General features: G+C 37.3%; 1 protein-coding gene across 1 annotated transcript; it reads left to right on the forward strand.

Moving 5' to 3' along the window:
* The first annotated feature begins 14,941 nt into the window (after positions 1-14,941).
* On the forward strand, positions 14,942-19,597 carry LOC137233543 (cuticle protein 10.6). The gene is made up of 2 exons (XM_067756633.1): positions 14,942-15,054; positions 19,124-19,597. Exons 1-2 carry the CDS (start codon positions 15,043-15,045, stop codon positions 19,544-19,546), a joined length of 435 nt encoding a protein of 144 aa, XP_067612734.1. The 5' UTR covers positions 14,942-15,042; the 3' UTR covers positions 19,547-19,597.
* Positions 19,598-23,107: the final 3,510 nt, after the last annotated feature.

Genomic DNA, 23,107 nt, shown 5'->3' on the forward strand with positions numbered 1-23,107 from the left:
CATACCGTACAAACATTCTAGAGTCACCCTTGATCCAGCTTTATGGCGATATCTCGAAAAGGCGTCCACCTATAGAACTAAGGATTACTCCCTTTTAAAATACTCTTTACCACCTTTCATTTGATACCCATATCGTACAAACACATTCTAGAGTCACCCTGGCCCACCCTAATGGCGATATCTCGAAAAGGCGTCCACCTATAGACCTAATGCCCACTCCCTCTTAAAATGCTCAGTAACACCTTTCGTTTGATACCCATATCGTACAAACATTCTAGAGTCACCCTTGGTCCACCTTTATGGCGATATCTCGAAAAGGCGTCCACCTATAGAACTAAGGATTACTCCCTTTTAAAATACTCCTTACCACCTTTCATTTGATACCCATATCGTACAAACACATTCTAGAGTCACCCCTGGCCCACCCTAATGGCGATATCTCGAAAAGGCGTCCACCTATAGACCTAATGCCCACTCCCTCTTAAAATGCTCAGTAACACCTTTCGTTTGATACCCATATCGTACAAACATTCTAGAGTCACCCCTGGCCCACCCTAATGGCGATATCTCGAAAGGGCGTCCACTTATAGACCTAATGCCCACTCCCTCTTAAAATGCTCAGTAACACCTTTCGTTTGATGCACATATCGTACAAACACATTCTAGAGTCACCCCTGGCCCACCCTAATGACGATATCTCGAAAAGGCGTCCACCTATAGACCTCATGCCCACTCCCTCTTAAAATGCTCAGTAACACCTTTCGTTTGATACCCATACCGTACAAACATTCTAGAGTCACCCCTGGCCCACCCTAATGGCGATATCTCGAAAAGGCGTCCACCTATAGACCTAATGCCCACTCCCTCTTAAAATGCTCAGTAACACCTTTCATTTGATTCCCATATCGTACAAACACATTCTAGAGACACCCCTGGTCCACCTTTATGGCGATATCTCGAAACGGCGTCCACCTATGGTACTAAGGATCACTCCTTTTCAAAATACTCATTAACAGCTTTCATTTGATACCCATATCGTACAAACACATTATAGAATCACCCCTGGTCCACCTTAATGGGGACATCTCGAAAAGGCGTCCACCGATAGACCTAAGGCCCACTCCCTCTTAAAATGCTCAGTAACACCTTTCATTTGATACCCATATCGTACAAACAAATTCTAGAGTCAGCCCTGGTCTACCTTTATGGCGATATCCCTAAATGGCGTTCATCCATAGAACTATGGCCTACTCTCTCTTAAAATACTCTTTAATACCTTTCATTTGATACACATGTTATACAACCACATTCCAGGGTTACCCCAGATTGATTTTCCTTATTTTGTCTCCATAGCTCTCAACTGAGTATGTTATGTTCGGTTACACCCGAACTTAGCCTTCCTTACTTGTTTTTTTTTTACATTTATATAATTATGCACTTAAAATTTATGTAGACTGCTAAGTGCACACTTATGAAATTGGTGCACACAAAATTTGTACTCAAAAGTATGTTTCCACTACTCTCCACTTTCAGCTTTGGAATGCGTAATACAATTACCGAAAAGGTTTGTGTCTCCACTATTTCTCCATACACTATTACTATGTTTAATTAACGAAGACCGTTTTTTTTTGTCGCAAATGAAAAGCACGTCTAATGTATACTTTTTTGGAAGTTTTCGCACAAAGAATTAGCGAGAGGAAGTAAATGCCAATATAATGTTGAGTAAATGCTTTTAGAACGTGAGAAAAATCTGAGACTAGATAAAGATATGATGCCGCTGCGTTCAAAAGGACTTTTCTTGGTAGATATATACTGCACACTTATTTGAACAATTCGGGTTGCCTAAAAATCATGTTATTGGCAACCACTGCTAGGCAACTGCTTCTTCCAATAAGACCATATTCTGAACCAAAGCGTTTTCATCCATTCGCACAACATGTCCTAGCCAATGCAGACGCTGCATAATGATTACTTAAACTATACAAATGTATGCGTAGAGCCCGTATATCTCATCTTTCAATTTTCAAAACTTCTTACTGAAATAGTTATGTTTTCAGCTAAGCAGACGCGCAGGATTACTTCCCCTTTTCTCCGAGAGATAGACGTCTACAAGGGAAATTACATATCGAATCCCCTTCTTTTCTTTAGTCGTAACTTCAACAATTGCAGTTTTCAAGCCATCATTTAAGCTTCGATACGTTAGTAAATGCCTTTTTATGACTACCGTAAGTACAATAGGTTTTTGGGTTAAGTGAAGCCCAATGTTCTGAGAGAGACGTCCGCAGGAATCGCTCTCACTGCCGCCGTAGTATGGTGATAGCGTGCTTAGAAACAAGTTGTTTCAATTAGAAACAAGTTTTTCTAAGCGGGTACGCCCTCGATAGTGATTTGGCAAACACTCCCAGAGTATGTTTGCCATGAAAATTTACCTGCCCTGCAGTTGCCACTCGGAGACGGCGTAAAACATGTAGGTCCCGTTACGCTAGGTTGTAGGAAAAATTAAAAAGGGCACGACGCAAATTAGAAGGGAAGCTCGGCCTAAAGTGTCTTCAGAGGTTATTACACCTTGTATCTACAATACCTTACTAGATTCGATATTATATTTGCTGAACACAGATTCCAAAGAGCCTGACACTCGAATGTACGCTTAAGGTCCGTGCTTTTTTGCCGTTATGTGTTAACATGTTGAGCGATTGGTTGCTGTGCTGCCCGCGAGGAGAGGTCTCGGAACCATTTTGAGGGGCTTTCTTCTGGAATCAAATATCTTATAAAGATGCGTGGATACGTGTGTCCTATGGCTGTTCAACAAAAATAAATAGATAAAATGTTGTCAAAAATCCAAGTCTATTTGGCTCAAACTATACATACATACATATATAAGTATATGCCTTCCGTACATTAATCTGCATAGAATTTTGAAAAAGGAAGCAGGAATCCAATATTCGGCAGAGATATTCCGTATATCAGGAAATTAAGGGGGAAGTTGTAGAATGAGTGGGAGCGGGAGTGGAACTAAGAGTGAGAGTGGTAGTAGGGATTTGGATTTGGAAGTGGCAGGGAGAAAAAGAATGAGAAGGAAATGGTGATAAAGGGAATAACAGGCAAGAATAGGAAGAGAAATTGAATGAGAGTTGGAGTGGGAATGGTAGTGTAAGTGGAAGTTGGAGTGGTAGTGGTAGAGGTAACGGGAGTAAGATTGGTAGTAAGAGCGGGAGTTCAAACGGGTTTGGAAGTGGGAGAGAGAAGTAGAATGAGAAGGAGATTGGAAAAAGGGGAATAACAAACAGGAATAAGAAGAGAAGTGGAAGAAGAAGAAGACGAGTATAGGATAGGGAATGATAGAGGTAAACGAAAACCACTTACACTAGTTTATTTTATATAAAAAAATTATGTACCATCAGCATTTTTTCCCTCGAACCATTTGGCTTGATCAATAAACCAGCTGATGTCATTTTTCAAGCTTTTAGTTATTAAGATCGGACCGCAAAGAACTAGCTCAAGTTTGGTACTTGCTTTTCGAAAATGCTTGACACTCGCAGAGTGGATCGAAAACTTGGTGCGACATTTCTGCCACTATTTTGAAGCTCGTGCGATTTGCTAGAGGTGAAATATCTTAATCATTGTTTTGGTATTTTATATTTCGTTTGCTTTTGAAACTAATTTCCACTTGCTATTCGAAACATATTATTAAAAAATATTAAAACATCACAAGTAGCTCTAAGGTATTGTTATGTTAAGTTTATCTGCTTATGTTTTAAAATCTTTTGTTTAAGGAATAAATGGTCTCTTATTTGCATTAAATTTGATTTCCTCTTGCTATTAAAAAGCGACTTCGATAATATTAAAAGTGTATTAATTTATGAATGGACGCTAGACCTCTTTCAGTTTAATTGCAATTTTTATTTATTTAATTTTTAGTATAAATATCTGTATCATTTAATAATTGAGACATACAACAAACAGTAGTTGACAAAACCGTGGAGATTACAGTTCAGTCGGAACTTTAGATATTTTTTAAAGCATTACAAATTTCCTATAAAATGTTCAAATTGGTAAGCAATATTTCGGTTAATGGTCTGGTTTAGTGAATGCTGATCTTATATTTATAACTTCCTCCTTTTCAGATAATTGCCCTTTCCGCTCTTTTCGTTGTTACCTCAGCTGGTTACATACGTGATAACGGAGCTGGTGGTCATGGCCATGGTTTAAGTTATAGTGGCGCTATATCACCATCTTACTACCATTCGTCTTATGAACCTGCTCCACATTATGTGAAAATTTATAGCGCTCCCATCGTATCCGTACCAGTTGTGAAGACAATTACGCCAGCCTACAAGACATACAAACTGGTAGAAAATGCCCCAGTACATATCGTGCCAGTTGTTTACTCGCTTAATAGCTATTCGGATCACTATGGTATCCATTAGTCAATGTTTGTGGAAGAAAATGCCTGTTGAAGCTATGTATAATATTTGTTGATATAATTGAGTGAAAATGATATCGACGTAATTGAGTTTATTTTAATAAATGTTGAAATTGAATATTTTGTTTATTTCTTGCGCTTTGAATGATTATAAAACGTTTAAGTTAAAGCCTATGAAAAATGGGCACATAAAACTTCAATAGTTATACCTGCCTGACAAAAGAGGTGACTCGAATGGAAACACCCGAAAGTTGAAGGTACCAAAGAGTCGATCGCAAGTCTTTTTGGTAGCACAAGGTGGTAGGATCAAAGCGTAAACGATTCATGTATGGCAAAGAACATGCGTAATGCTTTGTTTTCACTATGTCAAAATCACTGACATCAAATACTGACATAACTGTCACCATGGCGATTTGGTGTCAAATGTGTTTTCATTACATATTAAAAACTGGAATGAAGTCGATATAGCAGTGTGTGATAAAGACTGTCATCAAATTGTGGTGTCAGTCGATTGACATCCAGTTTTCACCACTGACGTCAAACGTTAAGTAAATATTTTTGACAGCGACGTGGTCATTTCGGGAAATAGGATCATTTGGGGTACCTACCGGAATCATTTCTGGTTGGTTTTCGGGTTCCGTCTGGGATCCCATCGGGGTCATTTCGGTACTTTTTCGGGATCATTTGGGGTACCTTCCGGCATCATTTCTAGATATTTTGGGTATCCGTCCATGATCCCGTCGGGGTCATTTTGGAACTTTTTCTTGATTAATACGGGATCATTTGGAGTACCTTCCGGCATCATTTCTAGATGGTTTTGGGTATCCGTCCATGATCCCGTCGGGGTCATTTCGGGACTTTTTCGCGACTAATACGGGATCATTTGGGGACCCTTTCGGCATAATTTCTGGAGGGATTTCGGGTTAAGTCCGGGATTCCATCGGGGTCATTTCGGTACTTTTTCGGCATCATTTCTGTGGTTCTCTGGATAAGTCTCGAATCGTGTCGTTGTCATTTCGGGTTTTTTTGGGACTATTCCCGGAACTTTTGGGGACCCTTCCGGGGGCATTTCTGGATGGTTTCCACGATCCGTCCGTGATATCGTCAGGGTCATTTCGTGGCTTTTTCTGGATAAATTCGGGATAATTTGTTGGATCCTGTCAGGTTTTCAGCTCATATAGATCTTTTTGTTTTACTCTATTACAAAAATAAAGTGCATTAGACAGAAAAAATGTTTAAACAGATAATATGATAAGCAGGCTAACGGGAATAGCCCATATATTTCATTTTCTCCTTGCGGACGGGGCCGCGGGTAAAGGCTAGTAAATTTATAAAGAAAAAAGGACTCACGCGGAAAGAGCAGCGCAGGCTGTTTCACTTGGCAGATACCTCAAATCGCGACATCTTTAAAATATTCGCCACATCTTGAGCCTCCTCAAATTCCGGTCCCTCTATTGAGGCGAAAGAAAATTCAAGGTCCCCTCCCTGACCTCTACTTCCTACAATAGCTTCTCCGTTTGCTCGGCTGCCCATTTTTCAGTCAGTTTTCTCACCCGCTTCCTTTTTTCAGTGGTACTACCGACTGGGTGAACGAAAATTGCAGAATTTGAAGCTGACTCATCCATTACGTCTTCCAACTACCCCAACCCCAAACGGCAACCTTACTCAAAAATGTCCATACCTTTCGTTTGATTCCCATATCGGTATATGTCATGCAATTTTTTTTTAAATTTCGAAAAGGTGGCAACCTTGTGAAACATTCTGAGTGGCAACACCTAAGTAGAAAGTCTTAGAAGATGATACATTATCTCTGTGCCAAATTTCATTTAAATCGGTTGAGCCGTTCCCGAGATCGTTCGGATATACAAAGAAACAAGAAATGCTCGTTTAGTGACAAATTTGCCAGCATGTTGGCAAATCTGTTTTGTATGTCAAACGTTGCCAACTGCGCTTGCAAACTGAAATTTGGTCGCTTTCACTTGTATGCCATTTTCTCTGACAGTGAGCTGTCATACCTGACTGCAAACGCAACTGACACTATTTCGCAGCCCGTTTTCATTATTTTGGCAATATTTGACAATATATATGCCATAATGAAAACAAGGCTTAACACCCCCATAAATATTTGAGAAGGAGGGCAAAAGCTTACTCAACTTAAGCTCTCACCAAAGTTTGTATTTTAGTCATCAAGTGGGCGCCTGTCATTGTGACATCGGCTAAGTTCATAAGTATGCAATTACTACCAATACAATTACAATAATGTGTTCGTACTGTAAGCTGAGTTTTCGACCCGCCACGTTAACTACTTCAAATACAAATTAAAAGCAAGCCTTTGATGATATATTTCTTTCTCAGAACCCTTATAAAGAAGGGTTCCGCTAAATAGTTGTTTGATGTCCACGTTGGTGCTAAATGCTAATGTTAACTTACATATTTATTTAATTGGTGCTTAACCGCTTAAACAGTTATGACTACCCAACAAGGCGTGCCAATCGCTGCTTCGCTTTGCAAACTGGCGCCAATTGGTAATACTAATATAATTAAAATTGTTTTCAACCTGGTTGTTGTTGTTGTTGTTGTTGTATTAACGATAATGACACTCGCCGAAGGCTTAAGGGATTGATACCAATGTTGATGGTCTTTTGCCGGATATAGATCCGGTACATTCTGGTAACAAAGCACCATTAAGTTACTAGGCCGACCATCTCGGGAACGATTTATATGATCACATTAAATCTTTAAGGCCATCCCTCCCTCCCCATACCCTAGTTCCATGAGGAGCCTGGGATGGCCAAAGCCTCGTCTGTTAATGAGAGAGGATTCACCGCGGGTAGGTGAGGTTGACAATTGGGTTGGAGGAGCTATATATTGCGATGGCAATCCCTTCAGAGGGTTGCGCTACACAATCCCTTTTCCCTGGTTCTTCCAGAGGATTGGGGGGCCACCCTCTTCCTCTGCTTCCGTAGAGAGGTTCCGATAAGAATAATTTCTCTGCCGGAGCATTATCTTTCATTCGCATTATATGGCCTAACCAGCATAGCCGATGTGCTCAAAATTAAACCTTCTTCTGTAAATGCCGTCGCCAAGACGTAGAGATCTGTTTGTCTTTCGAAGAACTTGTTTCTCGAACAAAGCGACTTCCTCATATGTTGTCAGTGTCGCTGGTTCTGCATCTTACATCAGAACGATACTTTGAGTGACCTATAGGGCACAATTTTCATTTGCCTACTTAGTCCAAATTACCATTTATTGGCAAGAGAGATTTTTCACTAGATTTCAAGTGTTATGTTGTTGCTCATGCTAATGCGGCATCCAAAATAAATGAAGTTGGTTACTATTTGCAAATTATGGCTATAAGCAGTGGCGTAATTGTCAGGACGCAAATGCGCTAACCCTTTGCTTGATGACAAGCGGTAATTCGTGTTGCCCTCATTCACTATCAAAATCATATTTTCTGATTTTTCTCCAGTTTTGAGTATGCAGTACTTACGCTTGTTTATGTCGATGACGAGAAGATCGTAAGTTTATGCCACAAATGGCAAGTTCTGCAGCCTTTCTTATTTTCTCCAGCAACAAATCGCGGTACATGTATGTGGCCCCCGTCTAAAATATCGTTAAGTCTCGAAAGGCTTGGAGATGTCCTTCTTAGTTTTGATTGAGCTGTTAGTAGTGCTCATCTTCTTTTTGCACAGCCATATAAGTTTTGAAATCAAGTTCAGGTATAGCGGCATATAGGCAGCGTCTTTTCGTGCTGATAAGATCTTATCATTTAATTTATGCTGGGTTTGAACTTTTTGTACGATATGCTTGAAAAAACCATCTACCGTGGTCATTGGTTTGCAGGATCCCCTATTTACACAAATTTATTTCTAGTCACGTGATGTATGGCGTAACCTCATGAAATTGATGTTATTGGCATTCAGATTTTTCTAGCGTATAAAGGGGAGAAATTGAGTCTTTTAGCGAGCGAGGGCAAGAACAAATAAGACTTTGTTGAGACTGGGCAGCCACTTCAATGTCGACCGATATTAATTTTATACTACAAAATTCTTCGTTGGCCAAAACTATAAATTCATTAAAGAATGACTCTAACCAGCAAATACTACTTTGGAGTAAGCGCTAGGGAGAGAATCTCGGACTTAATTTTTTCAAATCTATATTGCTCTAAATTATTACATCATTATTATATATACAAAAACAATGGCAATTAAACCTTACCGCTATGAATTTTGTAAAAAGAACATATTTGCTTGGTTAGCGCATGTATCTTACAGTTAAAAAATTTACACAACTATATGATTTGCAACTATTATATAACTAATGCGGCAGTTACCCACCGACGGGTGCCGTACGTAAGGACGTTTGTCGTACGAACCACGTTTGACCGAATTCTCAAGCCCGTAGAAATCAATGTGTGCGTCCGTGTACATGTACATAACATATTTGTGTGTGTATTGTTTACAGATAAGCACTGTTGCCATTGGCCATTTTGTATGTATGCTTATGGAAACATCAACTTTTTCTAATTTAATTTTTGATATTGTAAAAGGCCGGAATACATATTAAATAAGTATAAATAGATTAAATATTTATAATCAGCACTTTCACATAATTATTTCGAATTATTTTCACAATTTTTCAAACTTTAATTAGGTGTTTTTGCATAAAACTGCAAACGGTCAAAAATTAGTGCACAAAAGTTTACTACGCAACTCTGTCTAGTGAGAGAGCGATCAGCTGACACGTTCTTACGGAAAAAATCAAAATTGTTTTGATTTCTACGTTCCGCGCTCCGTACGTACGGGCGTTGCACGTCGGTGAGTTTTCGTTTACATTGCACACTCATAAGATAGGTCGTGTCAGCTGACACGTTTTTGGTACGTACGTTCGTGAGTAACTGCCGCATAACTGTACATTTTGCAATAATTAATGCAATGAGGTTGTTTACATTATATTTTTTTAGTTTATTTATTATTAAAAAAAGCTCTAAGTTCGTAGACTTCACGGCAAAAAGCGTTTCACTGCCAATAAGTAAACAATAACATAATAAAAGTAAGGACAGACTGTCTTCTGCTGTGCCAAATACATCGTACCTTTTATGAACGGCAGCAGAGCATATATATAAAATTCAAATTATGTATGTATCTATGAATGTAGGTATACATAGGGTTGCGTTCTAAACGGATCAACCGATCCTAATCAAATTAGAAACACCCATAAGAAACCTTCCAAGGATGGGCATAAATGAAAAAATAAAAATAATTTCGATACTTAAAAGGGGCGTTGCACCTCCCATACAGATGGAGTATTTGATACTGGAAGTATTCATGCTAGAACAATGAATTCAATAAAGAGTTACGTGAGGTCAATTCCTAACACGACCAAGAAAATGTGGGGTAAGGAATAAGCGGTCGTTGCAACTTCCATACAAATGGAATATTTCATACGGCATATCTAGGGATGTTGTAATGGTAGGGTAATAAAAATTCGTAAGGAGCTACACACATGACGTTAAGCCCTATCAAAAGAAAAAAAAAGAAGACTTGGCACCTTTCCTACAAGTGAGATGAGGTGGCTTTTAAGTGTTGGTTAGTGAGAGAAAAGCTTCTTGGAAAATGTATCATCCTGTACGTGATGACGACAGCGAATATCGAAGGTGGTATGTATGATGAATTGTATGAACTTTACGCAGATATGATGATAGTGCGGCGAATATCAACCCTGACGTTTCGCTGGCTAGTTCATGTTATGAGAATATACGAAGATGCTAAGGCTAAAAAAGTATTTCAGTCGATACCTCAGTTTGGAAGCAGAAGGAGGAGCTGATCTCCACTGAGTTGGGAGAGGCAGGTGGAGGAAGACTTGACCTCTCTTGGTGCTCCTAATTGGCGTTAGTTATCGTGACTCGCTAGGAAACGGCCAAAATCGCTCTGGCACATCAAAGCGAAACCGATCTATTTTAGTTTACTATAACACAAGTTATTCTCTCAGAACTGAACTTAATCTTAAAAATAATTAAGCGATTATGTTTTAACACAATTAATGAATTTTGTTGCTGCAATAAATGCTATCAATAAAATTACCATTACAAATAGAGCAGTGTTTAAATATAAATGTTGTCATATAATAAACGCCAGTGTCTTATAATAATTTGAGCGTCTCTTTCAAGCTACCTATTGTTATTGCAGAGAGTTAGTAGCAGCTCGCTGTCGTCTAAGCTCATGCGCTCTGTCACAGATTTTATGCGACATTTTGATCTTTTTTTTAGTGTTTTTGTTTTCCATAACTACCAACAGCAAACCAACCCCTTAGCTTGCGAACTTAAGTCGACAGATCGCTAATATACAACGTAACTGCAAGTTTCATTACATATTACATTTTGCTGTTGTTGGTATATCGCTGGGGCGTTTTTTCACCGTTTGTTTGTTGTAATGGCCGCGTCACAACCAACTTATTCATATAGATACGTTCAATGCATTCTTATGCATAATGAGTACATGGCACGTATTTTTATGGAGAACGGCAGATCGTGTAACACAGGTGCCATATGACATACAAAAGGTGGCAATCTTCAACTTTGTCTACATTTAAGGTTTAAGGAGAAGAGTTCAACATTTTCTTTGGCAATGATTGCTTTCATTCTTTGCATGTGAAATAATTTTCCTAATACTTTGCCATCATCCCTTCGCAAAGATCCTGAGTCAGATAAATAATTTTTCATATAAATGCAACAACAAAGATATGAGCCAGATAAATCCAGATAGAAATCCAATTCAATTTGTTAGCTAGATAACTTGTTAATTTCTTATCTTAAGTTTGGCAGCACTGCCTTTTATAAACATACTCTTTCAAAATTAAATATCGCTGCTTTGTTTTTAGACGTATGTGCAGGCTCGTCGAGAGGAGGGCGGGAATGGGGGGATTCCCCCGGGCCCGGGGTTTCTCAGGGGGCCCGCGATTTAGAGGTACTAACACATTTTTTTTTAATTTAGGAGAGTTAGTTGTTCCATGTGCAAATTTTAAGCCGAATTTCAAAAGCTACGAATATTGATAATGATTTTTTGCCTGGGCCTGAGGAGACAAGAAAAACATCAAACAAATTGTATGTTTACATGAATCCGAAATCGTAAAGTTTCCGTGGTGGCACTGATGGAGGTTCATCTTCAAAAAGTTTTCCAACAATACCACCAACTCTATATCAAAGTACAGATTATTTAAACGACTTCGATATCGGTACCGTGAATAATGAATTTTTTCGATCTGAAGAAGTCAACAAAATAATACGTCGAGGTCATCAAAAGTGTCCTGTTATTTTTCCTCGTGATTGTCAGGACGATGCATTTCCTACCTCGTTGTTAAACAGAATATTGCCAAATGGAGAGAAAGTGAAGAGTGACTGGTTAGTGTGGAGTGCCAGTAGCAATGCTTTTTATTGCCTACCGTGTCGTCTGTTAAGTACCAATACTTCAAATCGACCTAAAATTTGTTACGCGGATAATCGAAATTCGACGTATGGAAGAAGCTATACTATAAACTGCCATCACACGAAAATACTCAAGATCACATTAAATGTTATATTCATCTTTACAAAATCTAATTCAAAAGGAGGCTACAATTGATACACTTACCAATGAACAGCTAATCACTGAAACTCAAAAGTGGAAAGAAATTTTATATAGAATTTGGACACTATTTTATTTTTGGGTGAAGGGCCCTAAGTTTCAAAGGCGAAAGTATATATCAAGGTGAACGAAAAAATCGAGATATTTTGGGCATCTAAGATCTCATACGCCATCATGATCCGATACTTATAGATCATTTGGAGAAAGTTAGGATTTCACAATGATAGCTCAAACGTTTACAAGTTCACTATCTTTCTTCGGACATTCAGAACGAGTTTAAAGAAATTTGTGCAAAGCACGTGAGGGAAACTATATTAGATCAGGGCAAGAAAGCCAATTATTTTGCTATTATCGTTGATGCTATGCCTGACGCTAGTCACGTTGACTACGTACATTTTTAGCTATCTCCATTTCAATACGAAAGCAACAAATTTTACAATTCAAGGCGCTATAACCTCCGAAGAGATATAAGGCCGAGCTTCTCTCCAATGTGCGTCGTGCTCCTCTAGATTCTCCCTACAAATTGGCCGAATGGGATCTACATGTTTTATGTCGACTCCGAAGGCATCTACATTTCAGATCAGTTTTCACAGAGAGCTTTTCATGAAAGAAATACACCCGGAGCGCTTGCAAAACACTGCCGAGGGGCGACCCCGCTTAGAAAAATTGTCATCTAATTGAAAAACCTTATATCTAAAATTTTGATATGCTTTACCCGGGGTGTGAGCCCAGGGCATACGGTGTGGCAGGCGGAGCACGCTACGATCACACCACGATGGCCGGTGGCTGCCATCTAAATATGTTCAAAATCTGTATACGATTTCCCCAACATTTGTGTTGCTTTACGTATCTTTTGCACTATTTCCGTCGCTGTAGCTAGTGCAGAAGGTTTCTTCAGCGTCCTTTCAAGAACTAAAACTTTCATAGATCGTGCTCATCTCAAGAGCGAGTTTCAGGACTTCCCACGCTTTGTGTTGAATCCGTTTTGGCAAGACAGTTAAATTTTGATATTACATATTATAAAAATTTTGCAGCGAAAAAGCAAGTAAAGCCACTCCTTGATATCCGAACTTACTATATTGAATATTTAAATTTTATAATCATCATTAAATTTATCAGAAATGTATTAAAATGTTACCAAATATCTATAAAAGATTATTTGAAACAATAGTATAGTATAAATAGTGAATATTTTGTGTTAATTTTATTGTCAGCTGTTAGTCCAAAAATCATTTAGTTGATGTGGCAAACATTTTTTTTTGATGTAATCCATCAATAATGATTCATGAATGAGACGTCATTAATTCAATCAAATCATTTCAAATGTATTAGTCAAATGTATTAGTGGATTTTTTATAGGGGGCCCGTAAATTGTTTAGTCCCGGGCCCGGATTTTCTCTCTACGGCCCTGCGTATGTGGTAAATGAAACCCAACAGCGACATCTGCCTATCACAACTCATGTGTAAAAAAATATCACCCCCTCTATTTCTCAAGTCTCCTAATGAGTCAGAGCATTCCCGTGAGAATTGAGCGTGATACGGAGCTTAAAAAATAACTCGTTGATAGCTAATATGTCAGCAACTATTTGTCTTGTATGTTGTTGTTGTTGTAGCGATATGGTTGCTCCCCGAAGGCTTTAGGGAGTGTTATCGATGTGATGGTCCTTTGTCGGATAGAGATCCGGTACGCTCCGGTACCAAAGCACCATTAAGGTGCTGGCCCGACCATCTCGGGAACGATTTATGTGGCCACATTAAACCTTCAGGCCGTCCCCTCCCTCCCCAACCCAAAGTTCCATAAGGAGCTTAGGGTCGCCAGAGCCTCGTCTGTTAGTGAAACAGGATTCGCCGCGGAGAGGTGAGGTTGACAATTGGGTTTGGAGAAGCTATATATTGCGCTGGCAACCTGCAGGGTTGCGCTACACAGCCCCTTGAATCTGGTACTTTAGTCGCCTCTTACGACGGGCATACCTACCGCAGGTATATTCTGACCCCCTAACCCGCTGGGGATTTTTCTTGTATAGTGAGCATAACCGTATTTTTTCACGAATATATTCATCGGCGAATATATTCATCTGTGGGTAAAAAAATACTTATCATCATTTAGATAATGTATAGAAAACCCATCTAACTGCAAATATTGAATACTCGATGGAGTGGTAAATAACTACATAGCTACAAAACGGGTTGTATTTAATAGCGGAGATATGCACCTCTGTTCGGCATAGTGTATAACCTATAGCTGAATTGGTTGCCATGAATAAAGGACGCACACCATTTTTGGTCACAGAAGTTTAGAATAGTGTCGATATAAAATGAAGAGACACATTTCAGTTGCAACTGAGTATAATGCATAATACACATTGAAGCAGTGCTAAGTGCTGATAAAGTTATACACTAATCAGTCCAAATACAGTTTAAGTGCATACATATATATATATATATATATATATGTAAAAAAACACAGCTAATGTTTATAACAATGCTTTGCGAAATTCTGTATATGCACGAGCAAGGCTAAATAAGTTTCAATTGATTAGTCTGAAGTTCCTTTATATTTTTGGAAAGCAACACCTTGCGTGTTTGTGGCGATGTTACTATCATGCATAAGATTGCGTTGAACGCACAAATAAGAAAAAGTTCATTCTGACTCGGCCATAATATGCGCATTTGTTATAAACTCTTTTTTTTGTTGTGAGTGGCTGTTGCTTGAGTTAACTCTTTATGATTTGGCTTACAACTTGATTTTTATTTATTTTTCATATGCCAATTTTTCTTATGTGTCACAACAAAAACTATGTATGTATATGTGTTAGTGTCGCTTATGTGTTTGTGTTTTAGCTTTTCGCCAAATAATAAGAATTTTTCTGAGATTTTCGTGTATAAATATCAAACACAATTGCTGTGTGGAAGCATAACCAAATTTGCAGTAAACAAGAACTAGTTGTTAGTGTTGCTAAAAGTGTAGTGTCCTTTGCGTAAAAAATATCCTTCAAAATGTTCAAATTGGTAAGCAATGTTTTAGGCAACGAAGTTAGTAAAGTTATTGTGTAAAACTGTTTTTGGTCAGTGGAAAAGTTGAGTTACTATCAAAGTAGCAATCATTGTAAAAAAGTTTAAAAATTACAGAACTATGCTATTATGTGCTACAAACTGTGACTGAAATAAAGTTCTCTATTAAAAAGTGAAACTCTAAGGGATTACACCCAAAAAGTGAGAAGAATTTATGCATTTGTAGGACTTTACATGCCGATGCAAACAACGATTTTGACAATTTGCACTTATTTTTTGATGATTTTATAAAAAACAAATAATACTTCAAAAAGAATAACACTGCTCATAAGTCAGTATCTACAGATGCGAAAATAAAAATAGCAGTGAAACCTTTTATAAAATCTCGACAACTAAATTTATTTGTTTTTAAGTTCGATATTTTCAATAAAAACATCAATGAATTTAGTAACAGAAAACCAAACTCAAAACCATTTTTAGAAACACGCGAAAATCTTACGAAAATGTCGCATTTTTTTACGAGTTCTCTGAGTACATTTGTTTTTGTTTTATCGGCCTACTAAGAAAGAATTCCAGGATCGAGGTCAAGGTCTATAACATAAAAAACATTTTTTTTAGTTCTTCTATAAGTGAAAACCCCGCTGCGAAGACCTGCCTTCGAAATTGATCTATCTGCGCAGCTATTCAAAATTTAAATTAAAAAAAATAATAACAATTGTTTTTGTTTTTATCGGCCTATTGATAAATCATTCAAGGTTCGAGTCGAGCTCAAGGCCAGAACAATAATTTTTTCTAATGATAATTATTGTTATTTTTTAATTTTTCTAAATTTGAAAAATTGTATTTTGTTTTTGGAATAGTAAGTAGAACATTTTTCAGACAACCTGACATAGCTGCGCAGATAGATCCATTTCGAAGGGTGCTAAGCCTTCATCATCAGTACGCTTTAGGCATGCTGCGCTAACCATTTAGCTATACAGCGGTGGTTTGTTTGACTGGCAAATTTGCTACTTCTATTCCTTTTTACCAACTATATTTATTCAGTGTTGCGCCATCTGGTGCAAATTGTTAATAAACCATGAGCACTTGGGAATGTCAAACAAAGTAATTGACAATAAACAAAAATCCAGCATTATCAGTGATTTGCACCAGATGGCGCAACACTGAATAAATATAGTTGGTAAAAAGGAATAGAAGTAGCAAATTTGCCAGTCAAACAAACCACCGCTGTATAGCTAAATGGTTAGCGCAGCATGCAGGTTGTCTGAAAAATTTTCTACTTACTATTCCAAAAACAAAATACAATTTTTCAAATTTAGAAAAATTAAAAAATAACAATAATTATCATTAGAAAAAATTATTGTTCTGGCCTTGAGCTCGACTCGAACCTTGAAAAAATAATAACTTTTAAATTATAGAAAAATTAAAAAAAAAAACAACAATAATTATCATAAAAATTATTCTTATAGGTCTTGTGCTCAAATTCGAGCCTGGAGTTATCTGATTTTATTAAAAAAATATATAAATATAATGCACAATAAATCTGAAGAGATTTTTGGCCGAGCTTCTCTTCCAATTTTTTTCGTGCTCCTTTTTTAATTTTTCTTTCAAATTGGCGGCATGGAACTTACTTGTTTTATGCCGACTCCGAACGCCATCTGCAAGGTAGACGAGTTTTCACTGAGAGCTTTTTATGGCAGAAATATACTCGGATTGCTTGGCGAGGGAGTGACCTCGTTTGAAAAATTTTCTTCTAATTGAAAAAATATTTTTTCAAAAATGTTGATGTTGCTTTTGTACGTGGAGTGAACCCAGGATCTTCGGTGTGACAGGTGGAGCACGCTACCATTAACCGCGGCGGCCGTAGGGAATTCAATTTTGCAGCCCAGTACAAAAATAAAAGTTATATATTTCTAGCAATTCGCACTAATTATTAACAATTTTTTTATGAAAAGTGTTCCAGATTTTTCTTTGTTTTATGAGTAAACAAGAGAAAAACTTAAAAAAAAGGGCCATAAAATGCGTAAAATAAAAAACGTAGATGGAAATAAAACCAATTATTCAAGAAAAATGCCGAGACCTAAGCCGAACCTAATATACTAAGTCATATGTTCTATATTATCGTTATATTTGCCTTATTTTATTTTTCTACAATAAATAAAAAAATAAATGTAAGGCGCGATAACCTCCGAAGAGATCTAAGGCCGAGTTTCTCTTCTAATTTGCGTCGTGCTCCTCTTGATTTTACCTACAAATTTTATGCCTACATGTTTTATGCCGACTACGAACGGCATCTGCAAGGCAGATGAGTTTTCACTGAGAGCTTGTCATTGCAGAAATACACTCAGAGCGCTTGCCAAACACTGCCGAGGGGCGACCCCGGTTAGAGAAATGTTCTTCTAATTGAAAAAACCTTGTTTCTAAAATTTTGATGTTGCTTTGCCCGGAACGTGAACCCAGGATCTTCGGTGTGGTAGGCGGAGCACGCTACCATCACACCATGGTGGGATATATTATACAAGAGTTTAAAAATTGGAACAGAGCGGAAAGAGTACCAGTACGGGTAGAAAAAAGACTTGTGAGATAGTTCCCGTAAGGATGAAAAGAAGATGTGCGGAACAATAACCGTAAGGACATTAAGAAGAACAGAAAAAGTATGTGTCTGACAGTACCCATTGGGGTAAAAGGGAACCCGTCGGACACAAAAAATTTAGGTACAAACAGTTACAATCGCTACATAATAAAACAAAAGGAATAACTCCAACCCATATAAAGATATATAACTATGAAGCCAGTGCATGCGCATACTTCTTTGCTTTTCATTCCGGATTCATCCTAGAAGAGAAAAAATTATTATGATTTTTTGAGCAAAACAGAAAATTTAAAAATAACTGTTATTTTCAAGGTAAAAAAAAACCAATCAAAAATAAAAGTAGTTTCGATTTTGTTGAGCTTTCTTCTAATTTAAAAATTTTTTCAGTTAAGAAAAAATATATATTAGAGGTCAAAGCAAGCATAATATAAAGTATGAACCCTGGAGATTTCGAATTCAGTACTCAGCTCCCGAAAAGCTAGCTGATAAAGAAGTGAAATTCAGAAACATGTCCTAGTAACCATTGCCGTTTATAAACTTTGTAATTTTTCTCTAATAACAATAACAACAATAATTGTATAAAGCAATATGAGCAAGTCCGGCAAATTAAATACAAAAAAAATGTATCATAACAATAAAAAAAATTTTTTTTTTGTGAGTCCATGCGCAACCACTATAAGTTATTTATATACGAGTTAAATAAAAAAGTTTAAAAATATATTTTTTCCGAGCAAAACTTAAAAAATTATTATTTGAGAGGTGATTTTTATATTAAAATATATAATAAATTATAAATGTTACATTTCCTGATTTTAATATTTTTCTCCTATTTAAGAGCCATATGAATTTAAATTTTGAACAGTTTTAAAAAGTTTAAAAATTTAATTAAAATTTGCTTTATATACTAAATCGATTGGATTGCTTTTAGTGTAATATTCGATGATTCAATGCAAAGTCAGCATTACACAGCTTTTAAACAAAGGACTTAAGCAACGAACTCGTAGTGCATAACACAATCAACTCGTCGACAAAAAGAAATAAAATAACGCTAAATGCTCTATTAACTTTATATTTAGCCCAGGAAAATTCAGTGGTTTCCTCTATTTCAGAATAAATGTTGTTTTTGAGTTATCTGAAAAAAAAAAACCCCGACGAAGAAAGATTCAATGAGATTTTTAAACCAAACACCTTTAAGTTGATCTTTGCTGAAAAAAAAATTGTTGGGGCTTCAAACAGTTTATATTTTTTGATTGCGAGTTTGCGCTGCAACTAAAATAAACTCAATATAAACTTGCCACTTTGGCTATTTACACAAAAATGTATTTCTCATCTCAGTTGAAGGGCCCAATTTGGCCGATTTAAGCTCTGGTTAACTTAAAATTGCACTGGAAAACTAGGTCATAGTGATTTACCTAGAAACTTAAGCCAAGTTAAAGAAATTTTATATTAAAACTTTATACTTTCTCATTCCAGATCGTCGCTTTCTCCGCTCTTTGCGCTATTGCTTCAGCCGGCTATCTCGGCGATTATGGTTATGGTGGCTACGGTCTTGCCGGTCATGGTTACGGTTTGGGATATGGTGGCTATAGTGGCATTTATGGACCAGCATATCATTCGTCTGCCGTAGTAGCAGCACCAGTTGTTAAGACTTACAGTGCACCAATTGTAGCGGCACCTGTTGTGAAAGCAATTGCACCAGTTGCTACCTCATACGCTAACACCTACAAAGTAGCAACTAAATCGATACCTGTTGTACATGCTGCACCCGCTGTTGTGCATGCTGCGCCAGCTGTTTATGCGGCTCCAGCCTATTCCACTTATCATGGTTCATATGGTCTAAATTATGGTTATGGTCATGGTTACGGTCACGGTTATGGACATGGTTTATATCATTAAGTGCAAAAAATGCATGCATGTAGAAAACTTGCTGGAAAAGGAAACGAAAAAGGATAATGAATTTATGAAAAAAAAGATACAAGCATATGATATTATTCGGATAAAGTTATCATATCACCATCATATGCATTAACGCGCTTAAGCATAAATAATATGACAAAATCATCATCATATACATAATTACTTCTATATGTGCATACATAAAATCTTGCCAAGAGTGGGTGAGTTTTGAGACACTTAATTGAGTTATAGAGAAAATAGCAGTATTTAGTTTGCTAAGTGGAGTCAACAGTTGAGTACGTCGTGCCTGCAAAGTGAGTAAGCAGAAAAGAGACGAAAATTTGAACTGCCAACAATGAATGTATTGTTTTGTTTGTTTGTTTTGTGTATTTGATATTGAGTGTATTTTTAAGTATTTTTTAAATAAATGTTAAAAAAAAAATTTATTTATTATTGGGCTTCGTTCACTTGAAATTTGTCTGTTACAATTACATACGTACCGCTCATACAAATTACAACAGCGGCATAGCTATTTGTATCGCAAATAATCGATTGCCTTTAGCGTAATATGCGTTGATTCAATGCAAAGTTAGCATTACAACACATTTAAACAAAAGACTTTAGCAACGAACTCGAAGTTGATAACATTCAACTCGCTGCCAAAGACAAATAAAATAATGCTGAACGGTCTATTAACTACGTATTAAGCGCAGGAAATTTCAGTGGTTTGATTTGGCATAAATTACACAGCAAAAACAACAACAAAATTGTAAATCAATATGGAATACTTATTTTTCAAATTAATAACTCACAATCGAAAATCTTTTGGCTGCAATAAGGCAATTGGCCTATGTCTATTAGATAGCTAATTGCTAATGCAGCTGTGCCCTCAATTATGGCATGAGGAATTACGTTAATAACTGGCTGATTTTGGCATTTTTTACGCCCACACCGCCCCCACATATCAGACGCATCAACAGAAATTCTAGCAGTAATAACAATTTGTTTTACTGTTGCTTGTTGCACATTGTCTGTTGTATGTCTGTTGTCATAATATGGCATTGTTGTAAGCCATTTATTTGTTAATGCTTGCAACTTGCAAACTTTGTTGTTATATAATAGTACTATACTGCAATTTAATCGTAGCTATTTATCAAATTGTTGTTGCCGCCAGCGATTGCTAAGTTCCCGAGCGAATTATTTGTATATTTTTTTTCATATCTTCGCACAACACAACTTTCATTTGCATAAACAACGACCTTGATTTGTGTGCAATTTACCATTGTCGTAGTCTTTTGTAAATTATTTTAATGAAAAAAAAAAAACAAGTAAGGAAAGCTAAGTTCGGGTGTAACCGAACATTAAATACTCAGTTGAGAGCTATGCAGACAAAATAAGGAAAATCACCATGTAGGAAAATGAACCTAGGGTAACCCTGGAATGTGGTCGTATGACATGTGTATCAAATGGAAGGTATTAAAGAATATTTTAAGAGAGAGTAGGCCATAGTTCTATGGATGGACGCCATTTAGGGATATCGCCATAAAGGTGGACCAGGGCTGACTCTAGAATTTGTTTGTACGATATGGGAATCAAATGAAAGGTGTTACTGAGAATATTAAGAGGGAGTGGGCATTAGGTCTATAGGTGGACGCCTTTTCGAGATGTCGCCATTAGGGTGGGCCAGGGGTGAATCTAGAATGTTTGTACGATATGGGTATCAAACGAAAGGTGTTACTGAGCATTTTAAGAGGGAGTGGGCATTAGGTCTATAGGTGGACGCCTTTTCGAGATATCGCCATTAGGGTGGGCCAGGGGTGACTCTAAAATGTTTGTACGATATGGGTATCAAACGAAAGGTGTTACTGAGCATTTTAAGAGGGAGCGGGCCTTAGGTCTATAGGTGGACTCCTTTTAGAGATATCGCCATTAAGGTGGGCCAGGGGTGACTCTAGCATGTGTTTGTACGATATGGGAATCAAATGAAAGGTGTTACTGAGAATATTAAGAGGGAGTGGGCATTAGGTCTATAGGTGGACGCCTTTTCGAGATGTCGCCATTAGGGTGGGCCAGGGGTGAATCTAGAATGTTTGTACGATATGGGTATCAAACGAAAGGTGTTACTGAGCATTTTAAGAGGGAGTGGGCATTAGGTCTATAGGTGGACGCCTTTTCGAGATATCGCCATTAGGGTGGGCCAGGGGTGACTCTAAAATGTTTGTACGATATGGGTATCAAACGAAAGGTGTTACTGAGCATTTTAAGAGGGAGTGGGCATTAGGTCTATAGGTGGACGCCTTTTTGAGATATCGCCATTAGGGTGGGCCAGGGGTGACTCTAAAATGTTTGTACGATATGGGTATCAAACGAGAGGTGTTACTGAGCATTTTAAGAGGGAGTGGGCATTAGGTCTATAGGTGGACGCCTTTTTGAGATATCGCCATTAGGGTGGGCCAGGGGTGACTCTAGAATGTTTATACGATATGGGTAAATAACGAAAGGTGTTACTGAGCATTTTAAGAGGGAGTGGGCATTAAGTCTATAGGTGAACGCCTTTTCGAGATATCGCCATTAGGGTGGGCCAGGGGTGACTCTAGAATGTGTTTGTACGGTATGGATATCAAATTAAAGGTATTAATGAGGTTTTTAAAAGCTAGTGGCCCTTAGATCTATATGTGAAGGCGTTTTCGCGATATCGACCAAAATGTGGACCAGGTGATCCAGAAAATCATCTGTCCGGTACTGCTAATTTATTTATATATGCAATACCACTAACAGTATTCCTGCCAAGATTCCAAACGCTGTTGATTTCGTCTTGTAGAACTTTTTCATTTTCTTCTACTTAATATGGTAGGTGTCACACCCATTTTACAAAGTTTTTTCCAAAGTTATATTTTGCGTTAATAAACCAATCCAATTACCATGTTTCATCCCTTTTTTCGTATTTGGTATAGAATTATGGCATTTTTTTTAATTTTTCGTAATTTTCGATATGGATAAAGTGGGCGTGGTTATGGTCGGAGATCGGCCATTTTTTATACCAAGATAAAGTGAGTTCAGATAAGTACGTGAACTAAGTTTAGTAAAGATATATCGGTTTTTGCTCAAGTTATTGTGTTAACGGCCGAGCGGAAGGTCAGACGGTGGACTGTGTATAAAAACTGGGCGTGGCTTCCACCGATTTCACCCATTTTCACAGAAAACAGTTACCGTCATAGAATCTATGCCCCTACCAAATTTAAGAAAGATTGGTGAATTTTTGTTCGACTTATGGCATTAAAAGTATTCTAGACAAACTAAATGAAAATGGGCGGAGCCACGCCCATTTTTAAATTTTATTTTATTGTTGAATTTTGTTGCATCATATCATTACTGGAGTTGAATTTTGACTTAATTTACTTATATACAGTAATGATATTAAATTTTTTGTTAAAATTTTAATTAAACAAATTTTTTTTTTTAAAAGTGGGCGTGTTCTTCATCTGATTTTCCTAATTTTTATTCAGCACATATATAGTAACAGTAGTAATGTTCCTGCCAAATTTCATCATGATATTTTCA

Source organism: Eurosta solidaginis, chromosome 5, assembly GCF_040869045.1.
Source record: "Eurosta solidaginis isolate ZX-2024a chromosome 5, ASM4086904v1, whole genome shotgun sequence".
NCBI lineage: Eukaryota > Metazoa > Arthropoda > Insecta > Diptera > Tephritidae > Eurosta > Eurosta solidaginis.